This window comes from Oryzias latipes, chromosome 11 (genome assembly GCF_002234675.1).
Source record: "Oryzias latipes chromosome 11, ASM223467v1".
NCBI classification, from domain to species: Eukaryota; Metazoa; Chordata; class Actinopteri; order Beloniformes; family Adrianichthyidae; genus Oryzias; species Oryzias latipes.
Genome location: NC_019869.2, coordinates 23,662,920 through 23,683,937, shown reverse-complemented (window position 1 = coordinate 23,683,937; position 21,018 = coordinate 23,662,920). Strand labels below are relative to the sequence as shown.

Below are 21,018 nucleotides of genomic sequence, written 5' to 3'. Positions count from 1 at the left end.
AAAGATACCAATTTTAACACATTGAATTTAGTTTTCTAAATGTTTATTAAAGGATTTTAAGGTCTAACAAATCTCAAATTTCAAAAGGAAAAGCTGATAAAAGTAAAATTCACAGTGTTCACTTTAATAGGAATTATTAAAAGAAGGGTTTTAATTGTTTTTTTTGTTTTTTTTTCAAACGTGAATTTTCCATTTTGATTAAAAATACTCTGACATGGTGCAGTCATTTTTTTATGACACATTTCTTTTTACCATGACTTGATCCCTATTATCTTAAAAAATATATAATTTTCTTTCTCAAATCTGCTAAAAGCTTCTGTTGTTTCAGAGGTTAAATAGAAAACAACTAGAAATTCACGACACACTTGTATAATAAGTATAAATATATTGACCACATTGATAGAAATGACACAGATTAAAGATAACCCTGTCTCTTTATGCTCAAAGAGAGACTGTGTTGTTCCAGCTCTCCACAACATTAGATCCTCCTTCTCTTATTGGAATGACTTTGTCTAAAAATATCTTTGCTTATGCAATCATACAACACAGGAATGAACTAACAATGCACAGCTTACTGGTCTAATGGAGTGTACTGGTTGGCATTTAAAAAAATGATACAAAAACAGTCAATAAATGAAAATAAAGTCAACAAACAGTTCCTTAGAGCTGACAATATTTGTATATTTTATATTAGTTATTTCAATAAATGTTCACTGTAGCTTTAAGATAAATATGTTGTAAAAAAAAAAACATTTCAGAAAACATTTCCGGTTGCATTTTCATAATATCTTTGTGTGCTAAACAGGAAAAAAAAATCCTGCTCCATTCCAATGTGCTGTTGACAGCGGGAAGAAAACAGGAGAGTGATTTATCATGCTACTGTTACACTAGAATGAAAATCGTTGCACTTTCTCTGCCCGCAGAAAGCACACCTACAGAAACACACACTCCTTGAGTCAGCATGCAGAAAGCTGAAAGCCCAGGCGGCCAAACGTTTATGATAAAAACCCACAAAGTGATGGAAGGGACAGTCATCAAAGGCTGACTAATCTCTATCGTCACAGTGAATCCTGGAGCCTTTTCATCGCCACCCGCTTTGTCCTCCTCACAGATGAGCAGCACACACCCCGGCACAAAAACACAGCTGTCATTCATCCTCTGGACTCAGGTGCTCCTTTTTGTCGAGTGTCTCTCCTGCCTCTGTTTTTGGATTGCAGCAAACCGACCCGCAGCTGTGATGTTGAACCACTCACAGTGAGAGACAACAAAGGCATCCAAAAAGCCATGATAAGCAAAAATGAAAGGGGAAGTCGATGCTGGCTATGTTGGCTAACCAACCAGTAACAATTACAACATTTAACCACCGGAATACATTAAATATGATACAGCAAGATATAAATACAAGGCCTTGATATTAAAAGTAAATATATGAATCTTATTTCTATCAAATTAAACGTAAACTATCTTTTCTCTACCATTTCTAAAGAAAAAATGAATAGTTTTTCTTAGTCAACAGTGGCTAATGCCAAACCCTGCGTTCTAAATCTGATCAGATCTGATATTTGAGCTCTGAGGAAAGAAGAAGAAGAACGTCCACCATCTGAAAGCCACAAGATGAAGCAAAAATACAAAAAAAAAGTATGTCTGCATGTCAGGAACAGTCTGACTGCAGTGACTTGAAACTTTGACCATTTTTTGAAGAAAAAAAATCAACATTTAAATGAATTGTTAGTCTACGGAGCCCCTAAAAGGTACATAGAAAAAAAATAGTACTGTTCTAGTGCACACAAGAACTAAGCCTTTTGCAAACAGGAGACCTTTTCAGAGTCAGTTACCTCAGATTGACAGAACATGAGCTCATTGAGTTTTGTTTTTTCTTCTGAATCACCTACGACGACATTGCAGCTTTACTTGTCCGGCGTCATCGTTATGTTATCTCTGAACATCACCTAAAGCGAGTTCTAAAGTCGTGTGGTTTGTTTCAGGGATACACCAGCTTTGATCTCCTGCTGTGCTGCGCATGAGATTCATTCTCGTGCTCACCAGATACTTTCTTGTGCACATGAAAAACCAGAACCAATTTTGAATCCTTCTATGTCCCTTTGGGGGTTCCGTATAAAATAAATAGGGAACTACTGAATCAAAATTGAAATAATCTTGTGTTTTGACAGTGATGGCCTCCAACTAAATAGGGTGGTTTTAAACAATATGGAGGAGGAAAGACGAAAAATATGACATGAACCAATATCAAGAGGGAAAAGTGCATACATTTTTAAAGCATGAATGTCCTTATTTTCCTCAAAACTCCATTAAAAAGGGTTTAAACTTCATGCCTCAAACACTATGATCTTTTATTTTTAGGTCTTTGAAATTAGATTTTGTTGAAGTACTTTCAAGGGCAAATACAACTGACTAATTCTTGCTTTTACCTCATAACCTTGAAGTAAAACTCTGATAAAGTCTGAGTCTTTATAATTGAGGCATTCATAACTCAGATGACCCACACAAATTAAAAATAACATTTTTAGAAATAGTTTTATTGTTCTTTTTTCAAACTTGTATTAATTTAAACTAAACTAAAACTCATTTTACAATCTTAAGCAGCACATCTAAAGAATTTTGACCTTAAGTCTTCGCAAAAAAGAAAGCACAGAGCAGCAACACTTTCAATGCATGAGCTGTACTTCAGGACTACTATTTTAAAGTGAACACCCTTAAGCATTTCTGTAAAAGATCTAATAAGCAGAAAAATGAACCAAAAACCCCAATCAGCAGTTAAATGTCACTGTACTGGATTGAGTACATTTTTATTAGTTTGCAGCATTTGACACAGCCGTCATGAAAAGCTTTTTGGGCTGATTAGTCCCTCAATCTAGGCCGTTTCTTATCAAGGGTCACAATGACTGAGAAGATGTGGACCATTCATGCGGTGTCAACAGTCCTACTTAAAGCTAGACGCTGTGGAATCTTCAGGAGTGCTCAAATGTGAACCTAACAGATCAATCTATAACTCTTTGAGTTTTGGAGATCCAGACTCCGTCTGCTAGTTCCTTCGTTCTCTCTGACAGCGTCCATTCCGCCCGGTAACGTATGTCATCCCCCTCTTTGCCTGAATCCACCAGCTCAACTCTCAGGAACATCTCCTTGTCCAGAACCATTGAAGCCCACACCGAGTCTGTCATTTGTCTCGCTCTCTGTACTCTGGGAGAGGAACGAGAGACTCCTTGACGAAGGGGTCGACCTGTTCTGCCCCCGACGTCCTCCTGCTCTTGTTTTGGCTTTTCTCTGTCGCCTGAAGAGGAAGAGCTTGAAGAGCTGTCATTGGTTGAGGCAGAGCTGGCAGATGCCTGTGTTTCCTCTGATTGGTCCAAATCTACTTGGTAGGCTAGCTTCCGTTTACTTTGTCTGCTGATGGATAGCCACGGGAGAGACAGACACCTCGCCACTGCCAGCCATAACCCCTGAGGCCTGAACAGGCCCGACCTGGTTTGGTTCATCTCACAAACGGTCTTCTTTTTCTCCATTTGCATAGATTCGGTTCTCACGTCGGACTCCACCACCTCAGCGGGTGACGCCTCATCCGAGGTGACCGATGAGCATTCTTCTTCATTCCTAGGCTGTTGATCTTCCCCCAAACTGAAAGACCTGCAGAACCTCTGGCTCCTCTTCATCACATTCTCTTCCTCCAGATCGGAAAGTGACGACGAATATTCATCTGACGAACACCCACATGATGACTCCCGATCATCCGAATCCTCCTCAAAGTCAGAGCAGCTCCTTGCCCTCTGGTCTCTCCTCATGCTTTGGCAGACACCTTTCTTCAACTTGTCTGCTGTCAACTTGTTGTTATTGTTGTCGTTGCTCCCCAGCAGGTCATAAGAATTTAACATTTATAAAATAAAAAACAAATACCGGAACAGCTCTGCTAACATGGCATCTCCTGATATAATCTGTGCTTTAAGAGGCACAGCTTTGGCTGTGGCATTGGGCAGCGATGACGGTGCAAAGTCACGTGCACAAACACGCCACACACATTTCCACACACAGAAATCCTTGCGTGGCTATGTGTTCACGCTCCAGTCGAGTGAGCAGTGACTTGCCTTAGAGGAAAGTGATGTCGCTTTGCAGGATGTCATGCCCAGCTGCAAACCAGGAGGATGCAAATGCTCTGTGTTTGTGCACGAATCCAGATGGGGAGGTGAAAAAAAAGATGACCTAAATATGCAAAAATGTGTTATTCTTTGTCCATGCACAGAAAACACTATTTTTTAGAGCATTTCCCACTAATTTACTCTTTTGTTGTGACATCATGCAGTGTAATGCAATTTTTTTAAACAGCTGAACCTGTATGAACAAAAAATAAAGGTATAGCTTTGAATTTGGCTTTTTAGCCATTATGGGAGTTTAGTACATTCAAGGAGTTGATGTGAATATTTGAGCCTTTTTTCTGATCTTAAGGGCAAAAGTGTTCCACAAAAGTTGCCCTGAAAGAACAAATGTTGGTCTTTAAAAGCCCGCTCTGATGAAAACTGTGTTTTTGATGTTTTTACCTGTTCTTATGGCATTTTTCTGATGATGGACGACATGTGTAAAGAAAATTAAGCTCAAAATTGCATTTCTGAGTGTTTCTATATATTTAAATTGATGTTAATAGGGGCAGAAGGAAAATTTACTTGCACTTGTTCACAACAAAATGTCATTTCTCATTGCTTTCATCCAATTGCAATTGTATTGATGTCTCAAGTGTGTCTGTGAACTTTGCAAGTGGTCTTGTACGTGTAGCATAGAGTTAGCACAGTGAACCCATGTTTAGCACATTTTACAATTACTTAGATCTTATTGATCTAAACTGATTGGTTCAATCCTCAGTCTAAAGGCCATTCTCTTTAAAACATGTCAGCAAGATTTCATTGTGGGAGCTGTCATATGCACAATCATTTGTTCAATTTAAAAATTAGTTAAGAAAATTCTTTGACCAACATGCATGAATTTCTTGGAACAATTGTTAAATTCAAGACAATTATTGACGCTCGGGTGAAATGAAACCTTCACTGATAAATGAAGAGTTTTTCCAATCAGCCAGTTAGTTCTGTAACCTCACAGGTGCTTTCTGTGATTGTGAATTCTGGTAAATGTGTAACAGAATAGGCCAGGGCCAATAACATTTGTAGTTTGAACATAGAGTTACCTCACCAACAAAATGAGCAAGGTCAGCTTCCTGCCGGAAGAAGGGGAAGAGAAGCAGCTGGAGGAAGTAGAAGAAGAGGAGCAGCTGGAGGAGTGAGGATGCGTGGTGGGGGAGTAAGAGGTCCCTGCTGCAAGTGATGGATGTTGCATGTGAGAACATCACATGGGGTCAATGCAAGGGAAGGTTAAAACGTTCACGTCGTTTCCTCACTCGCTGCATAGCAAGGGAAAATATCAGAGGAGCGTGTGGATGGCCAAGAGCATGAAGACGATGTCCACGAGAGGGAGGACACCCACAGAGACCAGTGAAGTTTACTGTAATCTGTCACTTACAGCTCTCTCAGCCTACTGGATTTTTCTTTTGGTCGTGTTTTTACGCTGGACTTGTACAGAGAAGTGTATGCTGTGTACATGTGCGTGAAGTCCAAATTCAGAAGCTGCTCTTACTGTGAAATTCTTTTGTTTGTCTTTTACTTTTATATAAAAATGTAACCTGTTAGCTCGAGCTCTTCAATAGTGACAAAAAATCTAAGCATTCTGACCTGCAGTGCTCAAAAAACTACCAAAGGGATGATGCTTTTTGACTGTTTGTGTGAGAAATAAACTTGGTTTTGATCCGTGGATAAACTGTTTTGGGAGAGACATCAGCGTCCGCAGGTGATCCATGGTGTTGTGCTGAAGCATCCAAGTTACTTTGAGAAAAGAACTAAGTGGATGAGAATGAGCCAAAGTAACTTAGAGGGATCTATGCCATTTTGATGCCATTGACTCTTCATCTGAGAAAATAATCTGCTTCTGAAGTGTGCCTGATGAGTTTTGGGAAAGAATTTTTGCTATTTCCAGTCAGCTGAACTGTTGTGCAGAAGTGTATATGCAGAAATGACTTTTTAGCTTTGAGATTGTCATTTCAGTTTCAGGAAATGAGCCAAACCAACGGGGAAAACTGTAAACCAGGGCCTTTCCTGTCTAAGGTGAGAGCACTAACCACTGCACCGTCATGCAGCTCACTCTACTGCAATCCTCTATTAGTTCAACTGAGACTCTCCTTGTGGTACACATTTATTTGACTGCAACTAATGGCTTACACCACTAGATGGCACTAATCCTTTAAATAGTCCCTGTAAAAACTGTGAGAGATGGAAATGCTTAGGGGCTCCACTCATTGTTTTCATCTAGACAAGATCTTAACTCAGACTAAAGCCAGACTGCTGAACACAATTGTGATTTTTTTTTAGAACTTGTTCTAGAAGTTGTTATTTCATCAATTCAGTCTGCTTTTTAAAAAAAACAGATTGTGGTAAAGTGCTAGGCTGTGTCATCTCTACGCATACAATCCCACCTCTACACTTTATCTTATCTGCCACAGTCTCACTATCTATGTTACATTTCTGATAATAGCTAGCTCAGACATTTTCCTGCGACATACAGTCATTGTATAATTATATCACCTCAGGGTAAAGTTTAATTGGCAATGACTTCATGTAGGCTGAGCTTCTCACAAACAATAAGAGATATAATTACTGGTAAAACTGGTATCCCTTTTTAAAAGGGATCCTAGCAAGATTCCCCCCACGCTGACTCACTCAAGTCTTCATCTTAGGTGACTAAAAGTCACACGATGAAATAAAAAATGTAATTTCAATTTTTCATTTATTACCCTGCGACAGACTGGCGACCTGTCCAGGGTGCCCCCCGCCTTCGCACACAAGTGGCTGGGATAGGCTCCAGCAACTCAGTGATTCCGAAAGAGACAAAACGGAAGAAGATGAATGAATGAATGAATGAATAATTTAAATTTTTTAATTTAAATTTTGCAAAACTCTGCAAGGTACTTTATTCTGAATTGCACCATGAAACTGTGTTGAGGCAAATGTTGTTTATATGACTGTTTTGGCAAAAGGGATGATCAGAAATGAGTTTTTCTTTTTTACAACTTTCAAAATAATTGCAATGAGTACCAAGGTTGCCTTGATGTCTCACTAAAAAATGGCAAAACATCTGCTCTGTTTGTGTTGTTTTTATATATTTTCTACAAGTGAAGCTATCGTGGCTTAACTTAAAGTGACGTATTTTTCCCCTTTTACACTGAAAACAACTCGTACTATTTAACCCTTGTGCTATCTTAGATGACCCCACCCTTCCATTGACGTGTTCTCCCTACCATGACAGAGGTGGATAAAGGCGGAAAGATTTCATGTAATCCATGGACACCAGTGAAGATCACAAATCATTGAAGAAAAAAGGTTCAGAGCACTGTCTAGTGGGTCTAGATGACCCAACTCCCAATGTTAAAGTGCATATAGCACAAGGGTTAAACCAGTTGAGAACACACATTCCATACTCTGTTTACTTTGTTTGTGAGAACTAGGCCATGCTGGGTTTTCTGCTGCTGGTTGGATTGGAGAGACTGATTATTAACCAAAGTTTGCATTACGACCAGCTTTTTCCAGATTCTTCTTCAGCATTTTTTTAAACCTTTTTTCAATATGATCAGATTATCTTTGATCAGTTAAACAAACACAAATGTGTTCAGATGTTTCCGCATTTATTAAAAACAATTTAACTCAAAAAGTGGACATTTTTTAAATTCTCATTGAGTCGTTTTGAATCGCCTCAGGTTTCATTAGTGTCACTGATGCAACATAAAGAAGGCAGAAATGAAGAAAAGCACTCTGTCTTGACTCTAATATGTCCCGCTGGCAGACACATCACGAGCTTGGCTGAGCGCTTTGCAACCATGGTTGAAGAATAAGACTGCAGCTTTTTCTTCTGGCCTGGGCTCCTTCCATCACAAAGCTGTGAATAATAAATCATGAAAATAGTAGATGCTGAGGGCGTGATGAGGCAGAGCATCTGAGGATGAAATATTCAGTCTCTCTAAAAGGATGGCATCAACGTGAATACAGCCAGAGGTGGGGTAATAGTTATGCAAATGAGTCACTGAAACAGCTGACAGTTTTAACAGCAACTGCAACTTAAACCTAAAATAAGTTAACTGTTTTTTTTTTACCACAATGGCATTTTCTACAACATCTAGTTGAAGAACAACATGTAAGATGGATATAAGTACAGAGATAGTTAGGTGAATAATAAAATGAATACTAGGTAAATACTTTATTGATCCAGAGGGAATTTGGATGGCTGTCACACTAGATAAAAAAGCATTAAAAAAAACATTACAAGCACATATAAATTAACTAATAAAAACACTAAAAACCCCAAAAAATACTAACAAAAAAAAAAGGATTTAAAATATTAACAACAGACATCACATAGAAAAACAGCATAAAAGACACAAGTTGAACAACGTTACAATTAATGTTAGTTAATGCATCAGTAAACATTACTTAAATATTAAATAAAGTGGTAAGTGCCACTTTTATGCATGACTTTCCGTTACTAAATATATTATTTATCACATTAATCAGTGGTTAGCTAATGTTTATTTTTCAACCCTAATCATATTAAAGCACTGGGAGGTCATGGTGCAGAGGTAGAGAAGTTCCCCTCTGATCAAAAGGTTGCCGGTTTGGTTCCCGCCCTGCCCTACCATGCAAGAATCCTTGCATGGTAGATAGATAGATAGATAGATAGATAGATAGATAGATAGATAGATAGATAGATAGATAGATAGATAGATAGATAGATAGATAGATAGATAGATAGATAGATAGATAGATAGATAGATAGATAGATAGATAGATAGATAGATAGATAGATAGATAGATAGATAGATAGATAGATAGATGGATAGATAGATAGATAGATAGATAGATAGATAGATAGATAGATTTGTCACAATAACTTCAAATACAACAAATAATAATAATACTGATTATAAATAACACCAAAATCTATAAGTAACAACATTAGTTGGGCTACAATATAAATGACAGTGAAGTGTGTATGAGGTGTTGTGGAGTCTAAAAGCTGACAGTGAAATGATCATCTTTTACATCTATTTGAATTTTGTTCTATTTAAAAAAGAACATTTACAAAGCCTCTTGGATAAGAGGTGAAACGTCTTCTAACTTTAAAAACCAAGTCCAGATGACAACCCCTAAACCTACTACAATGGAACCAACCTGGACGAATGAGAGTCTTCATAGACATGTTTAAAAAAGAAAAGAAAAGAAAAGAAAAGGTAAAATTGGATGGAAAAAATAAGCCACTATGAAAAATGCATGTGAGCATCAAAGAGCAAGCAAACCGGAAAACTCTCCCTCTCATGAAAATCTATATTTAGACAGTAGTCTCATGGAATATTTACATGTTGTGAACAGAAAGGCGAACAGCACGACTCATTAAACTCACCGCGAGGTCTTCTGGAGTTGGAGAAATGTCTAATTTATTCAGTTCAGGTCAGTGAAAAGCCCCGAACTATAAGCATAAGCTTGGCCACACGGGGGCGCCCTCAGGAGTTAAGAATTGATCAGCTTTCCTGATTGGTTAAAAGATCTCAGAGAGAATGCTTAAGATGCCTCTGATTGGTCAGTGTTTAGTGGGCGGTGCTCTTCGCGGGTTTCATTGAGATAGGGTCCAGCTGGGGAGCGCAGATTCGGCTCGCGTAGTGAAAGCGTCTGAACGTGAAGAAAGCTTGATGTGGACGTGACGGTTTTGGAGAGGACACGAAAGTTGTTTGTTTCAGCGCGTGGCACACCAAAGATCCACGGACAGCGACCAAAAATGCTTTGCCACGTGACTCGTCCGGACTCGGTGGTGATGGAAGTGCAAGTCGATGCGAAGGCAAACGGGGAAGACTGTCTGAATAAGGTAAAGTTGAGCTTCAAATATTACATCACAAATTACTATGTTGTTTTTTTTTTAAACGCAACATTGTGGTTCAAAATCAACAAAGGTTTTCCACGTTTGCTTATTTTCTGGCGCTGAACTTCCTGTAAATAGATCCGCGTGTTAGCCCCCAAAACAAAAGCTTTGACATGTTTTCACACATAAATGCATGAATTCCCAGCTAAAAACTGTTAACTCTTCTCATGTCTGGAGCGCTTTTTTGGTTGCGGTGCTGGGGAAAATTGCCGGCGGTCACTTTTGTGCAGAGCTTAGTCACTAAGTGAGAGGCGCTGAGTGTCCGGGGTTACTAAAGTTCATTCTTCAGGAGGCGCACATGAAACTTTTCTAAACTTTTAGTTCTGGTTATTATTGGCGCAAAAAGACAAAGAGCTTTAAAATCACCTCCCTGTAGCTCTGAAAATCTATTGGTTTTATTTATATATAAAAATATCTATAATTGTGCTTTTGAGGAACAAGCTGTAACCTGCTTCACTTTCTGACTAATTAAATTACTTTATTTTTGTATTGAAGCAGTGAAACAGACGGCGTTGTGTTTTTTTTTTCTTCTCTTGCTTGTAGGTTTGCAGGAAGTTGGGCATCATTGAAGCGGACTACTTTGGGCTGCAGTTCACGGGCAGCAAAGGAGAGAATCTGTGGCTGAATCTGAGGAATCGCATCTGCCAGCAGATGGATAATGTGACACCCTGCCGGCTGAGGCTGCGGGTCAAGTTCTTTGTGGAGCCCCATCTCATTCTGCAGGAACAGACCAGGTACCAGCTCAGTGTTTGAACCCTCAACCCTCTTCTTTTTTTCTTCTTCTCCTCGTGGCTCCCTATGACTGACAAAGAGGAGAGCGCTCTGGCTGACTCAAAACAAAGGCATTGCTCAAACACCCTGCAGGCCGTGCAGTGGAAATGCCCTGTAGTAACCTCTCTCCGGAGCTCTTCCGGGGTTACTGTAGGTCATTTTGGCTGGAAATGTGATCCCAGCAGCTCCTCACGCTTCCCCAGAGACCCATTCTGACGAAACAGAACCCCCCCCCCCATGTCTCTGCTTCTATGAGTGAACCTTGTTTGTAGCTTTTTTTGTTGTTTTATTTCTCTAAACAAGCACTTTAACACTTTGACACGTTTGTAGATGTTCTCTGGAAACGGGCCAGCAGTGCCTTTTTTTTTATTTTTTCCCCCACCGCTTTTGTTTTCTCTCATGTGGGTCATTGAGTCACAGCTGAAACTGTGCCATTGGTGGACCCTTTGTTAGTTTTTTTTTTTTTTTTTTGTCAGAAATATGCTTAGCCCCAGCAGGAAAAAACTCATCCACTACTTTCTTTTCTTCTTCATGATTTGAGCCAACTGGACTGGGTCCTAGAAAAGTTAATTGTGCATTGTTTTTATAAGGGGGGGGCATGTCGCCGGGAAACCGACAACTTCACTCGACTTATTCCCTCTTTTTTATTTTATTTATTTATTTTTAATCTACTTATGTTGAATTCACTCATTATTTTGGTACATCAGATCATTTGCTGTTGTCCATGTTTGGCATCCTCTCCGGAGACAAATGTGATGGGGGGGGGGGGGGGGAATTGGGGGAGAGGGCACGGGGACAGTTGGCTGCCTCTGCTCCGACCGCCACTCGATTAGCTGGGGTTATCAGCAGATAGCTGGCGTCGGGTGAGTGGAGGGTGGTAGGGTCAGGCTAGAGATAAAGTGAAGTGACAGGGAACGGTATGCATGGCTGCAGCACACACAAACATGCTGTAACACTTACATTTTACTTTAAAAAAAAACTTTTTGTTCCATTTTTAAACTATAAATTGATCTTTTAGGGAACTTTGTTACTTAATTTGCATATTAAATCCCTATTTGTGCAGATTGTGGTGCAATTCTTTTAAGAACTTTTTCCTGAAACTTTTTAATAGCTTTGACTTGGCTTTAAACAAACTAATTAAAAAATAGTTTTCTGCTTAATATACTTCAAGCAGACACTCCTCATTATGCTCCTCTGCTGCACATTTCATGTGGAGAAAAGAATCAGGTGTTGGTCGTGACGTGAAGGGCATTTCCTGCAGGTTGTAGACGACTCGCGCTCGCTGTAGATGCGCTGGGCGGTTGGCACCTGTCTGTATAGGCCGCTCTGCAGCCCGCTTATGTAACCTGCTGACCTCATGGTGGATTATATAAGGATGTTGTGTGCTCTGCTGCCACATAAAGCTTTTACTGGTCACTTAAGTGTTCATGTGCACGCACACACACAGTTTCTGTAGATTTCCTATAGATTAGGAAGTTTCAATGTCTAAAACAATTTTTTTATTTTAGTTACTATGTTTAAACCTAACAACCTAACCTTAATGAGGTTGGGATTGCGAGGATTTGTTTTGTTTGAGAACGAATTAATCACAAAATCTTTATATTTTGTATATTCAGAGGTCAATAATTGCATATTATTTTCATTAGACTTTGGCTTAGCCTTTTATTGGTGGCATCTGTCCTTTTGCTTTTCCACAGATCTTTGTCTTTTTGTTTTTTTTACTAATTTTAATCAGATTGTTTTTTTTGTTTTTTTTTTTCCATGCACAGCCTTAAATTATTCACGTTCTTATCAAGCATCTTTATACTTCATTTTTGACCCGCCTTTTTTTGTGTGTTTCTGAATATTTTGATCAGGCTTCTTCAGGAGATTCCTGGCCGATTTGCAAAGTAGTTCATCTTGGGTTTTTATTTATTTTTTCCTTTGGACCATTTGGTCTGTGCTTAAGTACTGGAATAACACTATTGGTCGTGTTGGTGCTGTCATTGATCATTAAACCCTGCTTGCTTGGGGCTGTTCAGGTTCCTCCCTTCAGCAAATGTGTTCAGCATTCTGATTAGGTAAACGTTTGATGCCCTGAAAGAGCAGGTTAGCAGGAATCTTAACCCTAAACTCAATTATTTTTGTTGACAAATTTAAGAATTTAAGAATTTAAGGAAAAACGTGATTTATGAAGGTTTGTTTTTTGGTAAAGCATGTATATTTTAAATGAATCGCCTTCTTTGGGTTTTTGAAACGGTACTTATGGTAAATGCTTTTTTTTCCCATGGGGCATTGTGTCTAAACCCAACGCAACTAACTGAGGGGAAAATTGTATGCAGGGACGTGAGTTTGCATAAGATGTCGATCAGATCCAGGTAAGAGTCAAGATTATGGGCAATTTGCACAACTGTTGTTCCACAAAAGAGTATTTTTACTTTTTATCAGTGAGAACACTTGGAAAGGAAAGCATTCTCTTAAACTACTGTTCTACAAAAACTGTTCAAGAGGATTTATTTTGGCTCATGTGTTTTTGGAGATGGTGGCACATCCTGCCATCTTTCACATCAAGCACCATAACTATTGTTTTTTTTTTTTATTCTTTGCTCCACTTTTCCTGTTAATCTCTTAGAACATCTGCTGTAATTGCAGTTTACTGTTCTGTGAAAACCCAAAGAATGTCTCGCACAGACGGCCTGTTTGTTGGATCACTGCAAAGCTCCTTTTGAGTTTGAAGGCATAGATGTATAAAATCCGTGAACTGCAGCTTTGTCTCAAACTGCACATCTTCTGTTTTATTCCGCCTCAAACTGTGGAGAAGTTGGCGTGCAGAGTTAACTACAGGTCATTGACTGGGAGTAACCTCGTAACACATGGCTTCTGGCTGTGGTATTTGACTAGCTTACAAGCCGCATTGTTGCGATGTAAAACTCTGCTGCTGATTGGCTGAAAGCGGCTCGGTATCCAGGCAGCAGGGTTAGGTTTCAGTTTGAGTGCAGCTCCTGAAACAGCCGGTTTTTCTTTTAGTAGGTTTTAATGCTTCGTCCGAGCAAACATAAACAAGAACCCAGGCTTTTGACTTGTTTGTTTTGAGAAGTCTTACTTGTATGAGTATAATTTTTCCTCTTTGGTACTGTGCCACGAAGCTTTGAGTCTGTTTATTTGCTTATATTAGCAGGCGGTCTGTATCTTGTGGACAAAGACGTGTGGCCTAAACTGTAATACAGTAGAAGTAGGACAGGAGACTTCAGTCTCAATAAACTTCCTGACATTCAAAGGATTGCAAGGTGTTGCAATAATGGCCTGCAGATTAAACTGTACAGTACACGCTGTATTAAAAAAACCCTGTTGTTTCGTGTAAACTCTTCCAAGTCATGTCTTGTTTAAAAACTCTTTTTTTTTCTTCTGACTTTATAATTTTTTCTTAAACTTTATTTAAATTTTAAACTTTATCTTATAGGTCTGTCAATAAATGAATACGTTTTTCAGCAGACTCCTGGCCTTTTTTGTAAATTTTAATTTTTTATTATTATTTTGAATAGCAAGCTTCTTGCTAGTTCAAGCTCTTACTGACGTAAGTCCCTCTCCAATCGTTTTTTGATGTATTACAAAAGTTTTCTTAGTGGTCTTTTAATTATGTTTTGTGCCGTTTTTATCAAAATCAAAAAACTTGTCATTTTCTAGGAGATGGTTTCTGCAAAGCGGCAGATCTTTTTTTTCTTTTACCCAGAGGAAGTTGATGATGCAAGTTGACCTTTTTTAAGAAGTGTATTTTCATCCACATGAAGCCATTGGTGTTCGGCCTTTGGTTCCTCTCAGAGCTGTCTGGCAGAAGCGGCCCGCGGTGACAACAACCGTTTCTGCTCTCTGGGCCTCTAAAATCCCTTGAATTCACCGTTTAATGTAAAGGAACTGTTGGCTTCAGTTCACTAAATTGTGACTTCTTTTTAAAGGAAACCCTTCTTTCGTCTACATGTAGGTGTTGTGACTGACGGTAACCTCACGGAAACACCTGTGTAACCGAGAGTAACCTGCGCCTCGCCCTATAGTAACCCTGTGCCAACGACCTGTAGTAAACTCTCTGTAACGTCAGCTCCATTGTTTGCATCAGGCAGGTAGCTAACTAGCAGTGCTCCATCACATGACGCCTGCTGGGCCTGACACAATGGAGTGCAGTGTTTGTGTGCGTTTGGAGGGAATGGGATGTTTAACACCAAATCAAAGCGTGTTTGTTATGCCCGAGGCCGCTCATGCTCTGGTCCTCGCATCGCTCCGGCTTCTGCACAGGTGGCGGCGTAGACTTGGCTTTGTGCGCCCCTCGCAGCTGAACGTTTTTGCAAAGGCGTGTCTGCTGTTGCATTCGCAGCGGCTGAAACACGGCGCTTGTCACAAGGTGTAGTCTTGTTTGTACTGCAGGATCACGGAAAACAACAATCTCCTTCTTTCCAACCGCCTTCAGTTGTATTATTTTGTAGACATTACTGGGGAAGAATGTTGTTTTACTTGCATCTTAAACTTTCCAAACAACCTCAAGTTACTGTAGGATCTAATTTACTCCAATAAAAATGTAAAATTGAATTGTTTTAATGGGTAAAAAAGGAAACCGGTCTGATTTGTTGAGTTCTGAGAGGACTTAAAGTGGGTCAAACTGTTGCATAGAGGTGAATGTGCAACTGTTTTAAGAGCAGGTGACTAGTTCATAATCTTCTTACTGTTTACTGTGGCAAAGGTCAATCTGAAGGGAGGATCTGTGTTCAGCGCTCCTGTTAGCTGCGATGTTTCCCCTCATGGTCTCCTGCTGAGGTGAAGGAAAGAATTCTTTACATCATGTAGCAAAAACAATGAAAAGACCTGCTGTAGCGTCTGTTTTCCCTACCAAACCAGAACGTGGTGCTCCTATGAGTCAGCCCAAACAATAACTGTGGCCCCGCCCCCTACAACTGTTTTCACATACAGTATCCGTGTTTGTATCAAGAAAAGCTTTCAATTTCAGGGTTTTTTTTTAGGTTTTGAGAAAACCTGTGTCATCATTTCTGCTTCAGTTAGGCTTTTTGTGATTTGGGGAAGTGGTTACAACCTAGTCAAACAAATGTAGTGAAGGTTTTTTCACACACTGTCTTAAATGTTAAGTTGTAGCCTTGACTGTTTAATAAATGCATAAAAAAAATCCATAATTCATCTTAATTTCTCCCTCCAGACACCTCTTCTTCCTGCACGTGAAGGAGGACCTCCACAATGGTCACCTACGAATGGGCTCCGAACAAGCAGAGGAGCTGAGTGCCCTGCTGGCTCAGGCAGAGTTCGGGGACTACAACCAAAACACCGCCCAGTACTGGTATTCTGAGCTGTGTGGAGAGGAGCCCAGTGTCGCCACCATCAACAGGTAACACGCCCACTGTACAGCTCGGCACAGGCTGAGGGGGGGGGTTTGAGCTGAAGCTACGTACACCCTGGCAATTTGACGCACATTCAAGAACGTACTGAACAGGCATTCTGGAACATGCGTTTCGCATATGGTGTTCACACTGGACAAGCAGGGAGGGGCTTCTTCTTGTTTTCCTCTGTCTTAAAATGTTTGCTTTTCCTGTCACAGCTCTATTCCGATGTGTGAAAGACCTTGTCGTATAATTGCAGCTGGGAACCAACCGCAATTTCTTTTCCTCCATGATCAGTTTTCGAACAGTTGGCACTTCCATGACGTAAAAACGACACCATCCATACGTCTCTACAATTCAGGGTCCGCGATTGTTTAATGGACTCACATCTTGTACATAGAGCCCATAAATGGCGGCAAAAACGTGCATAGCTACGCGTAAGCACGAGAGTTTTGAACGCAGAAGCCCAAAACGCGCGTTTTGGACTAACTTTCAATTGAACTTGCGTTGCTGAGGGCGGTGTGTCGGATGGAATAGTCTAAAGAAGAGACCTTTTGAGGAAAAATAAACATTCCTGTGTTTTTATTTGAGGAGAAATGTTCGGATAAGATTTGATGCCACAAATGTCTATCAGAAAAAAGCAGCTGACTAAAGGCTTATGGGTTTTGTTTGTAAAATTCTACAACCTTTCGCAAAGACCCACAAACTCTAGAAGAACCATACACCATGTTGCTGGAGGCTTCATCTCAGGAGGAGGTTTTGTAATTGCTACTGCAGTGGCAGATGTTGTGAGTTTCATTTCTTTCTCTTTCCTCCCTCCATCTTGTTCTTCCTGTAGCATCATTTCCAGACACAAAGCTTTAGAAGGCTCGAGCCAAGCTTCTGTGGAGTACCAGGCCCTCCAGCTGGTCTCTTCCATGGAGCATTATGGGGTGGAGTGGCATTGGGCTCGTGACGCCAACGGTCAGCGGATGGCCATCGGTGTGGGTCCTGAGGGGATCGCTGTTTGCAAAGACGACTTCACTTTGGTCAACAGGTAGATTAGATGTTTGTTTGTTTGTTTTTTTTTTTTGGTGACTTTTGTTAGAAACTAAACCTCTCTAATGATATGAAACCATTTCTTTCCTCAGAATAAGTTATCCCATCATCCAAATCGCCACACAGTCTGGGAAAAGTGTCTATTTGACGGTTACCAAGGATACCAGCGACAGCGTTGTGCTTTTGTTCAAGTTGATAAGCAACCGCGCAGCCAGTGGACTGTACCGCGCCATCACAGAGACCCACGCTTTTTACCGGTGAGGCTGGACTTCAGACTTTTTACTGTTGTGTGATCTTAAAATCTGTGCACTAAAATCGTGGTCACGCTGTCTAAACGTACGTGTTTCATTGGAGATGTAAAAGTGTTGTCCAATCAGTGACTGACCTATAAAACTTGTTTTGCTACTTCTGGGGCATGAGCTCCCACATATGTAAACATTAACTTTGCAAAAAACAAAAAAAACATTAACTTTACTGTTAATATTCCACATTTCTGTAGTTTTATTGTGTAAAGTCTGGGAAAACAAGTCCTTGACCTAAATGGGCTTTAGTGCAGTAAAGTTTTTATTTTCTTTCAATTTTTCTCCTCCCGTACCTGCAGCTGCATACAAAAAAAAGAGCATGTTAAAATACATTTTTATGAATCAGTTACTAAAGTGTAAATACTTCTGTATCAGGCTTCTTTTAGGACATTCTTTTTCTTATCCCGTTTGCTCAGTTCATTTGTAAATGTGGCACCAGAAAACGATGTGATGTTTAGACCTTAAATCTACTTTACTACTAAAACATGAATTCTTGTCAGCGATAGAACGTTTTTTGCCGTTTCCTAGGTGTGGATGCTGATCTGTTATGTAACAGCTATATGTTTGAGAATTGGTATAATGCTGTCTGTTCAAAGAAACTTTTAATTTGAATCTAATTTAGCAAAAGCCTTTGGACTTGAATTTGTCGAAATGGGACTTGTGAGGATTTCTGACTCTGCTCTGAGTTGGATTTCTTGCATTATTTAGTTGCACTTATAAATTCACAGAACAGGAACTTGCGTTTAAAATTCACTAAATTTGTTGTGATGGTCTGCTCCTAAAACACATTTAACAACACATTTAAGTAAATCCCCCAAATCGGACCATTTAAAAAATTGGTCCTATTTGTGGGTTTTACTTTCACGTTGTAACATTAGTTTTCATGGTTTGTGTATGAAAAAAATTCCCTTGTGTTTCTGCTTTCATGCTAAATGAAGGTAATTTGATGCATATTTGCATCAATAGGCATCAGGGGGTTAACTGCTGCTTTTCTGAATGTAAATCTGTAACCTTGTCATTTCCAGGTGTGACACAGTCACTAATGCAGTGATGATGCAGTACAGCAGAGACTTCAAGGGCCACCTAGCTTCACTATTCCTCAACGAGAACATCAACGTGGGCAAAAAGTACGTCTTCGACATCAGACGTACTGCCAAAGAGGTGTACGACCACGCTCGCCGCTCGCTCTACAACACCGGCAACAGAGACTTGGCTTCCCGCTCTAAGAGCAGCCAACACTCCCCTTCCTCATGCTCTCCAACCAGAGACGACCAGCAGGACAAGGATCTGGACTGCGGCAGCTGCCACATGAGCCGAGCCCTGCAGGAACGCCTGCAGAAGCTCCGGGAGGCCCTCCTCTGCATGCTGTGCTGCGAGGAGGAGATCGACGCCGCTTTCTGCCCCTGCGGCCACATGGTGTGCTGCCAAACCTGCGCCAACCAACTGCAGGTAAGCCTGTTCTGCAGAAAGTTAAAAAAAAAAACTTTTTTTTTTTTTTTTTACCAGGTTCAAAAAGGCTGCTACTGGTACCAGCTCTACTTTTAAAATGTTCTAATGTTTTTGTTCCAACTTCTTATCATTTTTTTAATGGGATTTTTTTTTTTTTTAAACATCCAGAGCTTTGCTTGCACTCCAATGACTCGATTGTCCTCACACTTAATCAGCTAAATGCGTCCTATCTTTGTGGAAGCTGCGTGTGCGCGTACACGCGCGCGTGTCTCTATAAGGGGATTACAGCAGCCGGGCAAATCTCTACTCCATTAACCTGAAAACGTGACTGAGCTCACAGACACGTGCATTTCAGAGCGCTTTTGTTTACAACACAAACTCAAGTTTAAAAAAAAAAAAAACCCTAATGATAAAAGCTGGGATTGGAGTTTCCTCGATTTGCTGGTTAACGGCCTCGTCTCCCCTCTTTCAGCTGTGTCCCGTTTGCCGGGCAGACGTGGAGCACGTCCAGCACGTCTACCTGCCCACGTGCACCAGCCTCCTTAACCTGACGCTGACGGACAACAGCCAGCTCCGCAGCAGCAACCCTGCACCCATCCACCGGGACTCCAGCTCCCCCCACTCCTGCTCCCCCACAGAGTACGAACACAAGCTCTGCCACACATGAGACGTCTCCAGTGAAGCCACCAACACTTTCCAAGCACCGCCAGCGTTTCAGTTTTTTATTTTTTTGTCAAGATGGAACATTTCCTGGTTGAAGTGCACAGAAACGGATGTCAAAACTCGATCAAAGATCACACTCCCAACGGCTCCCAGCTTTCGAGATGTTTTTTTTGTTTTTAATCCCTGTCAGCCTTTTTTCCTTTAATACATTTATTTGCTTTGTTTAAATACTAGATTATAAACTAAATAGTGAATCAGTTGATCTGATCAGAACTGTTTAGAGTTTGTAGGTAGTTGTTCTTTGGCTCAGAACCTAAATAATGTGACTTTTTTTTTATCATTTAACAGGATTGAAGATATTTTTAAGAATTCTGCTGTTTATGTGTAATTTTTTTAGTGTACATTTGAATATTGCAGTTCTTTTAAGTTGAGATTGAATTTCCACACCAATGATGGAGGTTTTCCAGAGTTCTGCTTTAATGCTTCGCTTTGGAGAAACGGTGGCGTCTCAGTCCAACAAGACCTGTTCTTGACACGTTCTCCGGGTCTCCAGATTTGGCTTTGATAATTAGCTAAAGCCTGTAAACGGATGCCGCTTAACCGACTGCCGCAGCGTCACATTCCCCTCATCCAAACCGAAGCGGAGAGCGCTGGCATGCTCTCTGCAGACGCACCACAGCAGCTGTTTCCTCCAAAAACCTCCGCTGCAGGTCTCTTTGGTGTTCAGGAATTCTCTTTGCTGTTTTAAGGGTACTAAGAGATCTTTAAGTGCAATACTTTGTGCATTTTATTTTTTGCCAAGCTTTTGTTGTCCGTTTTTTTTCTTTTATTTAAACTGAAAGTATATATTTAAACACGACACTGCCACTTTACTAAAGAATTTTCCCACGTCTTTAGAGATTTGCTTTAATGTAGCAGCAACATGTTTGTTATGACAAACTTTCCTTCGATGTTTCCTTTATTGCTGACGCCGGCGAGCGCAGCGACTGCAGGAGAAGTTTTTATTTTTCACAGCACAAGCAGTTTGTTTCTGTTTTCTGAAGCAAAAGTCTCCATGCAACTTGTAGAATGAAAGTCTTTTATTTTTGATTTTCTATGCACTCTGCTTTTGAAACGAGTATTAATAAAGTTCTTTGGGGAAAAAAAGCATGTTTGAACAGTAATTGATTTCCTTAAATCAAAAATTGATTTACCCGTAAGGTTTCGCAGTCTGATAATGCAGAAAGATTAAAAGGAAATCTACCATGTAAATTTCTTACATTAGAGTGACCATCAAGGTTCATGTTTTTCTTTTTTTAAAATCTTTTTAATTTTCTTTTTTTCAATGTAGCCTGCTGAGGTTACCAGGCTACAGTTGTTAATGACCTTCTTTCTATGACCAAGCTGGGGGAAAGCTGGTCTCTCTGTAGATTTCTGCAGGAAAATCT

General features: G+C 40.2%; 1 protein-coding gene across 1 annotated transcript; it reads left to right on the top strand.

The window, feature by feature from the left end:
* The first annotated feature begins 9,699 nt into the window (after positions 1-9,699).
* On the top strand, positions 9,700-20,738 carry mylip (myosin regulatory light chain interacting protein). The gene is made up of 7 exons (XM_011481293.3): positions 9,700-9,960; positions 10,558-10,748; positions 15,962-16,147; positions 16,978-17,175; positions 17,270-17,434; positions 18,505-18,928; positions 19,401-20,738. The coding sequence occupies exons 1-7, from the start codon at positions 9,874-9,876 to the stop codon at positions 19,593-19,595; spliced, it is 1,446 nt and encodes a 481-aa protein (XP_011479595.1). The 5' UTR covers positions 9,700-9,873; the 3' UTR covers positions 19,596-20,738.
* Positions 20,739-21,018: the final 280 nt, after the last annotated feature.